The sequence below is a fragment of the Hydra vulgaris genome, chromosome 02 (genome assembly GCF_038396675.1).
Source record: "Hydra vulgaris chromosome 02, alternate assembly HydraT2T_AEP".
NCBI lineage: Eukaryota > Metazoa > Cnidaria > Hydrozoa > Anthoathecata > Hydridae > Hydra > Hydra vulgaris.
In genome coordinates, this window is record NC_088921.1 from 25111005 (window position 1) to 25124019 (window position 13015).

Below are 13015 nucleotides of genomic sequence, written 5' to 3' on the forward strand. Positions count from 1 at the left end.
TTTATTTTCCAGATCTTCTCTATTTCGAAACTGTTGATTCCTCATATGAATATCCAGGGCCAAAAATAGGTGACAGTCGCTTGGCGCAAGGTCTGGTGAATACGGAGGGTGAGGTAGAATCTCCCATTGTAACCGTGCTAGAGTTTCCCGCGTAATTGGTGAAGAGCAACCATAACTCTGACCAATTGGGCTGAGTATATCTCAGCAGTAATGGTTTGTCCACTTGGTGTCAACTCATAGTGAACGATACCTGCTGTAGTCCACCATACGCACTGTAAAACCTTTTGTTGGTGAATGCTTGGTTTAGGAGTCATCGGTACTGGATCGTTACTGGCTAGCCAATGGTATGTTCGTTTTTTGTTGCAGTGCATAATCCATTTTTTGTCGCACGTCAACACCCGGTCAAAAAAAGGCACTAAATTGTGGCAGGAAAGCAATGAAGAACAAATGGTTAAGCTGTGGCGTGTTTGTTTCACTCAAATCATAAGGTACCCATTTTCTCAACTTCCAACGTTTTCCAAGTTGAAGCAAATGTAAACGAATACTTTTATTACTCTCATTGAATTTTATGGCAAGGTCCTGACATGTTTGACTGGAGTCCTGCTCGATTGCCAGCTTGATATTTACGATGGATGGTCGACCAGATTTTAGTTAATCTTCAAGGTTTTCATTTCCAGAAGAAAATTTTTTAAACCACTTTTGACCCGTCCGTTCTGCTTTGGTACCTTCCCCTAAAGCAGCGCATATCTTACGACAAGCTTCCGCAGCTTTGGTTCCAAGTTTGAACTCACAAAGTTAACAGGCGCGAATTATCGCATCTGACACAGCCATATTCCACTTAAGATTCTTAAATTTAAAACGCACTAATAAAACTTATGAAACACACTGATTGATTCTGCTTAAAACAACCTTTAATATATATGCAAAATCATCCTCCCACTACAACCAGTTTTCTTAATACATTTCCTAGAAATAGGCAATTAGGATAAACCGCACGAACTCTTTTGGTTGCCTGATGCAATGTTTTTCTTTACGTATATCGGAGTCCGACGTTTTTTGAAATAAAACGGCACAATTTTCAGTCTCTAAAGAAATGTCTTATATATCTAGAAACTAAAAATAAATAATAAAAAAAGTTGTCTAGGAAAAAAGTCGAGGGTACGCACCCCTGGCTTTGTTGCCCTGAAATCAGAATTAAAGTTTTTTTATATATATAACTTGCTTATAAGCAAATTTTATTGAAATTATTTCCAGTTTCTACTACAAAATGTTGAAATTTTTTAAAAACTCTAACTTAGACTTTAAATATTTAGCTACGGACTTACTAAATATTTAGTGGGGTAAGGAGAGAGAATGTTGATAAAAAAAATATGCCATACTCCGATTCCCCCCACCTCTAAGTTTTCATCACTTTGATTACTATTGTGAAGGAATTTTATTTGTACCATTAAAAATATTTTCGGTTGGATATTGATAATAACAATGTTCAAAAATCATTTACAAAGTTAACATATGGATCTAAATTGACTTCTAATCATGATGCATTTATCATGAAAGTCGGGATCTTCTGTTAAATGTGGAACTGGACTATATATATACAAAGACTATTATTAGGACTATAGTTATTAGCTTTATAGCAGTTTCAAAGACATTAAAAAGCAATGTTTTAAAATCCGTTTTAATGTCTTTGAAACTGCTAATAAAAATTTAAAAGTCAGTTTGTGCTATACTTTTCAACAAGGGTTTCTATATTTCCTTAGATTTTTTTCGTTTTTATCAGTTTTACTTCTTCAATATTTTTATTCTGATTCCAATTTTTTTAAATATCATTGTTCCTATTAACTTTTTTTTATTAAATGTGTTACTGCAGTTTACTCCATTATTTCTTTGTCTTAATATTTTTTATTTTATATGTTTATTAAGGTCCATTGACAAGTTTTTGTCTATATGAATAACATGGAACTTAATTTTATAAAGTATAATTATTAGGTTTTTAACTTTTAATTTTAGATTAAATAAATAGAAATGGATAATAATATTTTACTAAGAGACTTATTATTTGAAAAATTATGCTTAAGCGCTTAATTTTTCAAACAAACGCATAATTTAACGCATAAAAAGCGCAAAATCGCATAAAAAAGCGCATAATTTTTCAAATAAACAACTTTGACTCGCATTAATGTAAAACAGATTCGTTTAAAACTGAACTTGAAACTTTAAAAAAGAGTATCACTGCAATACACATAAATATTAGAAGAATAAATAAATTGTTTTACAAGCTTAAACAGTTCGTAATACAATCCAACTACTTATTTATTCGATTTTCCTAAAATAAACATGGCGCTCCGATAAATCGCCTCAAGCAAGGTTCAAACTGCAGATTATACACCAATAACTTCTGAAAGAAGAAAAAAAAAACAAATGCAGGAGGAATATCCGAAATGATTAAGCGAATATAGTAGGAAAAGTCCTGTGTTGACAACGAATTCTTTACAATTGAGATAATCAAAAAATTAAAAAATCTTTTAGTTCATATTTTAGTCAATAAAAATTCTAAAAATATTTCAGTTTACACCTGTTTAAGACTGTTATGCTGTACCCGCTAAAAAACGAGGCGTTGATTTGATGTTGATTTAATGTTTCTTGTCAACATTGATTCCATATTAATTTTTTGTCCAAAATGTTAGCCACTTATCAACGTTGATTTGGTGTTTACAAAAAACGTTGATCGAATGTTGCTTTTCAACGTTTAATCAATAAACATTTATTCTGGTGATTCAACACTGATTTTTATAATAGCCGACTGCAATTTGATATTGCCTTTTGATGCATATATCAAAAAATTATATCAACAGTTTACAAAATATATATATATATATATATATATATATATATATATATATTTAAATAACTTTAAAATGTATTCTACAAAATAGAGTGCTCAATGTTCTTAAAAGAGCAGAGCAATTAGTATTAATAATAAATTAGTAGGAAATCACTAAACAAAATTTTTTTCATTTAACACCGTGTTTCATCAATAAAAAGACTCATCAGAAATGCTCTTATCAATAAAAAAAACTCATTATTTCTGATGAGTCTATTTATTGATGAAACACAGTGTTAAATGAAAAAAATATTTGTTAAGTGATTTTCTACTTATTTATAATTTACATATATATATATTATGTATGTATATATGTATGTATATATATAAAATATTTGTATATAAAATTTATACATATTGCTCAAATCTTTATTTGTTTTGTTAAAAACAGGCTGTAAATAAAGGATTTAGCAAAAATTTATTGATAGAGCAATTCAAAGCTAACTCAAAAGAATGAAATGAAAGAAAGTAGGGACTGCGTTAAGTAAGAAAGTTTTTTATTAAATTTAACACAAAATTTACATTTTCAAACAATTTATTTAGTGTTTGCAGCATTGTTTATTTTTAAAACTTTTCGATTGAGTCGTGTTCCTGATTGTATTAAAAATTCCGAAATGCCTGAATGACATTCGCAAATTTTTGCATCATGATGCTGTCGTGTAATCGCATCTAAATCAAAAATTCAAATCAAATTTGAAAAAATCAAACTGCAGAAATTATAGCAAATAGTTACATTAATGACTGACTGGGATAAACAAAATATATTTCCTGTAAAAAAAAAAATCTAAAAAAAATGCATAAAACGACTCTTACCCACTATCATATGATAAAGGGTGTATGTTTTAAAATTTATCTTTAAGGAACCACCAGAGACAGGCCCCAGCGTCCTCGCTCATCAAGAACTTTCCAAAAGCAAAAGCCGATTTATATGGAGTATTACCTCTAGAACGACTAAGAGAACTCTTCTATTATTAAAAAAATAAAAATTACTTAAGGGTTAGAATACATATTATGTTCATTCTATATGAATGAAACTTGATTTCAATCCATCGATTTTTTAAACTGATTCTTGAATTACTTTTCTGATTTGATTCAAAATTTTGAAAATTTGTGGGGTCATATGTAATCCTTGATATTAAAAAAAAAAAAAACAGTAGTACCTTTTTATCTATTTTTGTCATCCAACTCAACCCAACTATTTGAAAATCTTTAAAAAAAAATGCATTAAAATAAATAATATTTTTATTATTTATGTAAAATATTTTGTAAAAAATTAACCATGAAAAATTACTTAAATTGAAAAAATAAATAAAACTTCGATTAACACATTGAAATGTACATTCTTAAAAATTTAATTTACCCTGGCAAGACAATTATCTTTCTCTGCTATCCTCTTTATCCAAAACACAATTTTTAGAACCATTTTCTACCTAGGTATAGATAAATTATACATACAAAAATTAAACAAAATTTTTAAACATTATATAGTGATTTTCATTAAAATTTTTATTAAAAGCAACATTAGGACTTTTTTTTACCAATATATTTGAAGACAACATCATTTTCCCTTGATTAGTTTCTTTCAAGAAGTCAATGTTATTTTCAGCAACTGAAAAGCTCGCTATTTCACTGTGTAAATGGGGAGTTGATATCGATTTAAAAACATCTATAATTCAGTAAAAAAAAAGCATGTTTATTTTAACAAACTATTATTTTACTTTTACAAAAATAGTTAACCTGCTATATTTGGAATCACGTTAGATGTTCTTGAGCTATTTGAACTATCTAAATAATGTCCACAATACTTCATCGCTTTCACAGAATGTCATTGTCGTCTTTCTCCTTAAATATTAACTTTACTTTTTAAACAAAAAAGTGCATGATTTGTGTAATTATTTATTGCAAAATTTTTTATTTATTAAAAACTAATTTTATTAAAATTTACTTTCACTTTGTCCCTTTTTTCTCTGCGGTGTCAGTTTCAATAATTGAAGCATCTGTTGCTTATTCTAAGCGTGACTGAGCTTCTTTATAAAAATCTAAACGCAAATTTATGTACGTAAAATCATTTATCAATATCTAATGAAAATGTAATTGAAATGTTTGCAGCAAAATCAGGTCCTATGAGAATGGGGTGCAGTTGGTGCACTGCATAAATATTAATGAATTTTAATGAAAAATCTATAAAAATTAATGAATGTTTTAGTTTTTAAAAAACACTAAAAGTTTAAAAAAAAACTAAAAGTTTAAAAAAAAAAAAAAAATTTTGTTAAAAAACTATTTTTTATAAAGACTCCATAATAAAAATGTTTTTCTCAACGATTAAAAAAACTTTCAAGACATTCAGAGCATATAATTTAAACAAATGCTTATTGGAATATTAAATTTAAAATAAGTGATATTAAATGAGAGAATAGTCATATTGTAAAGGGGGGTCCAAAATAAATTTGTTCAGTATCTAATTCTATTATTTTACATTTTTTTATAGTAATATGCAAACCTGCAGTGTATAAAATCCTAGCTGGGTATATCTTCCAATCAGAGGATGGTGCCTGCAAGGTTGTGACAGCTTTACGAATTGCAGCGGAACTTTTAAATAGCAGCCAAAGCATTTCCCATCGTTTTTCATCCAACTTTTAGCAATTACTTATACTTCTTTAATTTTTCTATTTAAAAATTGAAATTTCATTATTCTGGTGCAATTTAATTCTAAACAATCTTATATAAGTTACAAAATAAAATTAAAAATACATTAGAGATTAAATACAATGAACTTTGTAAAACGCTTTTTAGATTTGCTAATGTAAAACACCAGCGTAAATATTTTATTACTTCTATAAACATACCAGGTATTTGTTTCACAGAGAAAACTTATAAATTAAAATGTATTCAACTCACTTTAAAATTATTCAATAAATTATATAACTGACAAATTTATAACAAATTTTACGAAATGACACATGAACAAACATTGTTTAAAAATTGATGGTCTGCGAGTATAATCGAAATTTGTGTTTTTAATTCAAGAAATTAGTGATCATAAGCAATATCACAATATCTAAGCAGAAAAAAAGCACAACTACCTTTTTGAACAGGTATCACCAAGCCTTTTTTTAAAAGTCCTTTTTTTTCAAAAAAATTGTTTTTAGGTTGGCTAATGAATTTACATAACAAACGTCTAATAAAGATGTTTCAGAACAATCAGAAAAAAACTTTTGAATGACTGAATGAGTATTTAGAGCCTTGCATTTTATAAGATCTACCAAAACATCTTCTACTAAAATAAACCTTTTGTCTTGAATGAAATAAACTTTAATTTAATTTAAAAACTTTATTTTTTGTTGATGGTTACAATAGTTTTAACAAGAATAAACTAATTAAAATCAACACATTTAACAATTATAGACAATACACACTCACATGAAAATCGTTAAAAACAATAAATAATAAATAAATCAAAAAAAAAAAAAATAATAAATAAATTGACTATATATATGTCCACATATATATAGTCAATTTTCGATTAATCTTTTAAAAAGTATTTAAAAACAAAAAACAAACTACAATTTACAAAATTATAATATAAGTTACAAATAACATTAAAAATATTCAAATTCAAATTACAACCGTTTCATTACAGAAAAATGAGTAAATATTGTATTATAATGTCAGCATAAATAAAAATAGCAATTAAAAACGACAGATTTTACAATAACTCTCGTAGATTTGATTTGATCTTTTTATTTACCACTTGGACAGAAATTTCTTTACCATTACCTTTCTCTAAGAAAAATATCCAACTTTTTTCTCTCATCTAGTTGATTCACTATTAGAGCAACATTCTGATGTGGTTTTCGCACAATTTTTTTAATTTGACCCAAAAAATTTTCAAAAAGAAAAGCTGATAGATGATCAAGACTCTCTTCAAAGTTAACACAATCGTCAGCTAAATGAATCATGTTATGAACATTGTATGTTACAAAGATCTCCCGATACAAAATTTGCACTTCTCTGACAAACCATATAAGCCACAGTTTAGCATATGCCACTAACAATTCATTTTTCACCATTTTATCAGAAAGCAGTATGTGCATAGCTACTGAAAGAGAAATAAATAAGTCATAGCTAGTTATATTTATTTTTTCTTTTTAAAACAACAGGACCAGCATAAAGTAGAAAGAAATAAAACTCTATTGCTTTTCCACTTCTCAAGTTCATTTAAAGAGTGTGGTCTACGTTGAAAATTGGATGGTGTATAACTTCGTAAATTTATAAGTTCGTTTGAAATACTGTCTTTAACAGATTGACTTATTCTAATACATCGGAGACCTTTACACCAGTTTATTAGAAGTTTTTTAACTACCCCAAGACATATAAGTGCATATAGTCCAATGGGAATCCAGTTACCATTGGGAAATTTAACTGAACAAGCGGAGAAAGACTATCAAGTTGGTGACCTTCTTCAATATACAAATTATTTTTAAAAGCCATGTAAGTACTAAGTAAAGCAGTTGTTTCCAATAATCTTACACCATCTTTTTGTGTCCCAACTGCCATACATCTATCACAGCTATGGTAGCCACTATGCCCTATAATGCATTTAACAAATGCCCTTGCAGGTGCATCACAAACAAAAGCTTTAATAGTCACCTGAAGCTGTTTATAACCATTAGTTTGCATTTTTTTCATTTCAAGAATAAAATCTTCAAAGTGCTCATTCAAATTGTTTGGTTTTTCATGACCATACCAAATTGCAATAGCATATGGTCCTTTTCTGTTGATTGTAATTAGTATAGGCCAAATGGAAGTCTTTTACTATTGTTTATAGGTGCACCATCAATACTTACAATTAGACCAAGCTTTTCCTTATTTCCAACTGTTGATATACAATAATCAGTTGCACTTTAACTCCAAGATGTATATAATCGTCTCCTCAGACATATAAACCATTAACTTTTTGAAGAGATTTTTGTAATATCTGCCTGCATTTTGGTATAGATGGAGTAAATTTATTTAAGTGAAATAAAAGTGCATTTAAAGCATCACCTTTTATACAGTATTTTAATGACCACTCCTATAAAAAATCTTTTGTTGAAGTTAGAGTATCAATACTACTGTATAAACTATTTTCAACAGCAATGTCATCATCATCACCATATTTAGATTCAACTTTACTTAAACAAAATTTATTTTCAGGCGAAGTGTTTGAAAACATCAATATATCGAGGTGCACATCTTTAGAAACTTTAAAAGTCTTTTGAATGTCTGAATCTAGATGAACATAATTCCCTCTACCAACAATATTGCACTCTTCAAGAAGATATTTTATTCTTTTTTCAGTATCTCGTTTTTCTTTCATAAATTCTCTCATGTATAAGCTTCTGTCACATTTAGGCATTATTATCTTTATTCTATTACATCACAAAAGAAAAAAAAGAAATTATTATTCTTATACAGAAAAAACCAATTTAAATTGTATTTTGTACTATATGATTTAAGTTTGCAGTCAGAATTTATCAGGCAAATACTTGCAGTCATAAACATTACTAATTTGCTATGATAATAATAATGTTAAAGAACTACCTTAATTTCATTAGGATAATCTTTATTCAAGAACTGAAATTATAATTACTAAATAAAATATATGTTATTCAAAAAAGTTTATATTTATTTCAGCCCGTAAAATAATTGAAATTTGAACAAACGTTTTATTACCACCAAAAATAACAAAAAAATCCCAGCAGAACATGCTGTTTGCTCAGCAAATTACTGTTAGTAAACGGCTCAATATATATGTTTTTTGTCAACAGAAAATCAACGAACGCTCAGTGTTTGTAAATAAACGTTGATTTGCTGGTGATAATATTGCCGTTGCTACAACATCCATTTATAGTTGATCGCTGTTGATTGCTAATGTCAACGCAAAATCAACGTTGATCAACATCAAATCAACGCTTTATTTTTTAGAGGGTATTTAAAGAAAATATAGTTTTTATTTTTATTGGGTATTCATGAACTATTTTTTTAAAACGTTTCTGAAGAACTCCTACTTTTTTATTTATACGATACTTATCTTTGTTTTAAACAAAAACATAAAAACTTGGTGTAGATTGATTATTAATAAATTGATTATTAGCCTTTATTAGTTTTTCCTCCCTGAGAAAGCGCATTACCAAACAACCAGGCTAAATAAATTTTTCCTGTTTTCAATAAAACAGAAAATATGTATAAAACAAAATTTTTCTTTTTTGCGCTTTAATGACTTATTTTATTAATTCTCTTTTTAGCATACTCTATTGAAACCATTTGCGACTCCATTGAAACCATTTGGGACTAAATAAGCTACAGAAGTAGTTAGAATCGTTTTGGAAATGAAATATATTAAGGAATCCAATGCATTTAAAATAAAAGTTATTTCCATTATCTAAAAAAACTCCCTAATAATATGAAATATGAAAAAAATGGCATTGCATTTTATTCATATTCTATTTAAAACTTATGGAGTGTTAAGAACATATAAAATATAAATAGAAACATTGGTATGGTTAACTTTTGCAAGTAAATATTTTTGAGCATGTTATGTAAATCTAATAGTTGTGTTACTTAACTGCTTGTTTTGATTTGATCTACTAAATGTTACTTAAAGAAAGGTAAGTAATTTCATCTCATTTTGCTTACCTATACATGCAGATGATTACATATATATGTATATATATATATATATATATATATATATATATATATATATATATATATATATATATATATATATATATATATATATATATATATATATATATATATATATATATGTTTATATACATATATATATATATATATATATATATATTATATATATATATATATATATATATATAAATATATATATATATATGAAATGTTTCCTAAACGTACAAGTTTATATATAATAATAAATATATATAATATATTTGACTTTTATAATCTATAATAAATATATATAATATATTTGATTATTAGGCTTTTTTAGCCATCACTCATACAAAAATTAAAAAAAGTTTCCGAAAAATTTAAAACTAAAAAATAAAAAGCAACTCAGATGAATGCAAATTAAGAGGGAAAAATATGGGGGGGGGGGGAATTTTCCGGACTTTTTACGCAAACAATTTTTCTGATTTTTCAAATATGACCTGGGATGATCTAATATATATATATATATATATATATATATATATATATATATATATATATATATATATATATATATATATATATATATATATATATATATATATATATATATATATATATATATATATATATATATATATATATATATATATATATATATATATATATATATATATATATATAATTTTTATTGAAATTGACCCATATCTACAAAAAAAAGTCATTGGCCCAATGGCACCGCGGTATACGCGGTGCCATTGGGCTACCTAACCTGATATTGTATCAAATTTTAATGTATTTATGAAAATAATAACTTTTTGTTGTAGGTTGATGACCAATGGTTTACAATCAAAGTTCAACATGGCTGGCCATGTTGAACTTTGATTGTAAACCATTGGTCATCAACCATACAACAAAAATTGAACATTGATTGTAAACCATAAGTCATGAGTAATGTTATCTATTATTGAAAAACACAATTTGATGCTTTGGTGCTACTTTAATTTCAAGTTCTTGCTGTATTTGTTGCAACTTACTCAGGCAATACCTTTTTTTATAGAGAGCGTCATGCTTAGTTAAGCGACTGCTACGGTTGCTGAAGTCAGAACAGATATCATGAGTTTGTTGAAATATGCACCCGACAGATCCAATGGTGGCGGTCGGTGCGTAAATGACGGTTCGAATATGTTAATATAAAATGTATATATAAAGTGTTAACATCCTATATATTTCTTGTATAAACTCCCTTAAAATACTTTTTTGAACATGAAATACACTACTTTTAGCGCAACATTTTTATTTAATAAAGCTTTTTTATTGTCTTATGTTATCGCAATCCAAGTCAAGACAACTTAACATGTTAACGATGACAATTTAACATGGCTGCAGCCTATTGGACATAAGTTATATCCAATAGGCTGTATAATTTTTATCAAATGACCAAAATTTAACGTTGAAATTAGGTTGTTTGAACGTTGTTCTAACGTCTTATTGACAATACATCAACCATATATGGTTGATATATTGTCGATAAAACGTTAAAACAACGTATTTTCAACGTTAAACTTTTAATTTTCATTTTATCGAAGTTAAAATATGGTTGATATGTAGTCGATAAGACGTTAGAACAACGTCGATGAAAACGTTGTTTCAACGTCGTGGTTTTCAACGTCGGATATTGTTTCCAATTCCACCAAATTTCAACGTTGTTTCAACATTGCATTTCGTCGGTTTACAAAGTTGTTTCAACGTTATATCAACGTCATTGTGCCCACTGGGTCAGCTCGATTTAATTGAAATTGCAACAGTAGAGAGGTAGAATCAATAACAGTTTTTTAAACTATTAACATTGCAATAACTTTTATAGAACATAATATACAATAACTTTTTTTTTAAAGTTTTTATTTAATGAGCACTTACTTACTGAGTTTTTATTTATTTATTGGGAAGTTGTGGTGCTGTAGTAGTGCACTTGACTCAGAAACAAAAGATCGCTTGTATGAACGCCACCTCTAGGCAAGTTTTATAACATATGTAAAGGAAGGAGGCGTGAACTTCCATCCAGTAGCTCTTTCGCGGTGCTCTGTGATAAGTCCGCAAGGAATTCTTGGGAAACACAAAATAAACAAATAAAATAAAAAAACAAAAAGAAAAGAGGTTTGTACTTCCTATTAAATGCCCAATTGTGTTGCTCTAAGTTGATATAAGTGACAGCAAATTCCGGAAGGACTTCTTAAAACAAACAAAAAAAAATTTATGCTACATATGTGCTGGTTTTTACATTATTTTAGATAATTTTAAGTAAAAATTTCAAAATCATCGGAAACACCATTTAACAACCTTCCTTATTTCTTCGAAATTTGAAAGAACAATGTTTTATCTAGGTCAATTCAGTTCTGTTGGTAATAATTCTTTAATTAACCAGAATAAATTTAATGAAATAGACACATTTGAATAAAAATTAAGAGGGGTTAGCAGTAACAAAAAGACTAAAGTTCATCACCAAATTAAAAAATTCAAAATTCAAAAACATTAAAATTTTAATTCAGAAAAGATTTTATTGTAGTCTTTTGAGTCTCAAAAGTTTTTCTTTTGTTTTATATTTTACGTGATATTACGTTTTATATTGTGATAAAAGGTTAAAACATTTTTGTTAGGTACATAAACTAACGAGTTTTCATTTGATGCACACTATATACGTATATTATGCTAAGTATTTATTAGAAAATATGAAAATAAAATATATAACAATTTGTTATAAAGTAATATTTAAATAAAAAACAAAAAATCAAAAATAAAAGAGTATTCAATTTACAAAAACCGTCATTCTTATATATATTTTAAAACTAATTTGAATAAAAGTAAAACAATTCATTAATTGTTGGAAAAATATATATATATTCAACAACTCAAATTAGATCTCAACAATAACTTTTAAGATTAGAGGAAACATCATAACTGAATTAATAGAAAAAAAAAAAAATGTTGATAAATTCCGAGGCATGTTTTATATAATTGAATTTTAGTTTTAAAGAAGCATTAAAAATCAGATATAATAAAATCCATAAGTATTAACACCTGTTTCGATTCATTTTTAAACTGTTGTATAATAACTTTTTTTTGTATTTGTAATATTAGGAAACTTTTTCCAGAAATAAGGTCCACGATATTGAGTTAAATATGTAATTTGTTTTGAATTATATTTTGGGAAAATGCAGTTATTATCTGAAATGTTTGTCGAGTATTTAAGAACAACTTTTTCAAAATAGGACTGAAATATTTTAGGAGATAGCCCCATCTAATTTTTATTCATGAACATTAAACCTTGGTGTAAGTTGATTTTATAAACGTTTAATTCGCCAAGTATACGCAGATGAAGCTCGCATTGTACAATATTATCAGCTCCAATTAATATTTTGCACGCATGTTAAAAATTAGTACAAGTCATGCAATATTACTAAA

At 27.1% G+C, this 13015-nt stretch overlaps 1 protein-coding gene across 1 annotated transcript; it reads right to left on the bottom strand.

Moving 5' to 3' along the window:
* Positions 1-7243: 7243 nt before the first annotated feature.
* LOC136075954 (uncharacterized) lies at positions 7244-7573 on the bottom strand. The gene has a single exon (XM_065789404.1). It carries the CDS (start codon positions 7571-7573, stop codon positions 7244-7246), a length of 330 nt encoding a protein of 109 aa, XP_065645476.1.
* Positions 7574-13015: the final 5442 nt, after the last annotated feature.

What these genes read in the sequence shown, in the direction of transcription:
- LOC136075954 (XM_065789404.1), bottom strand. Translation starts at nt 7,573, where the DNA reads ATGAAAAAAATGCAAACTAATGGTTATAAACAGCTTCAGGTGACTATT.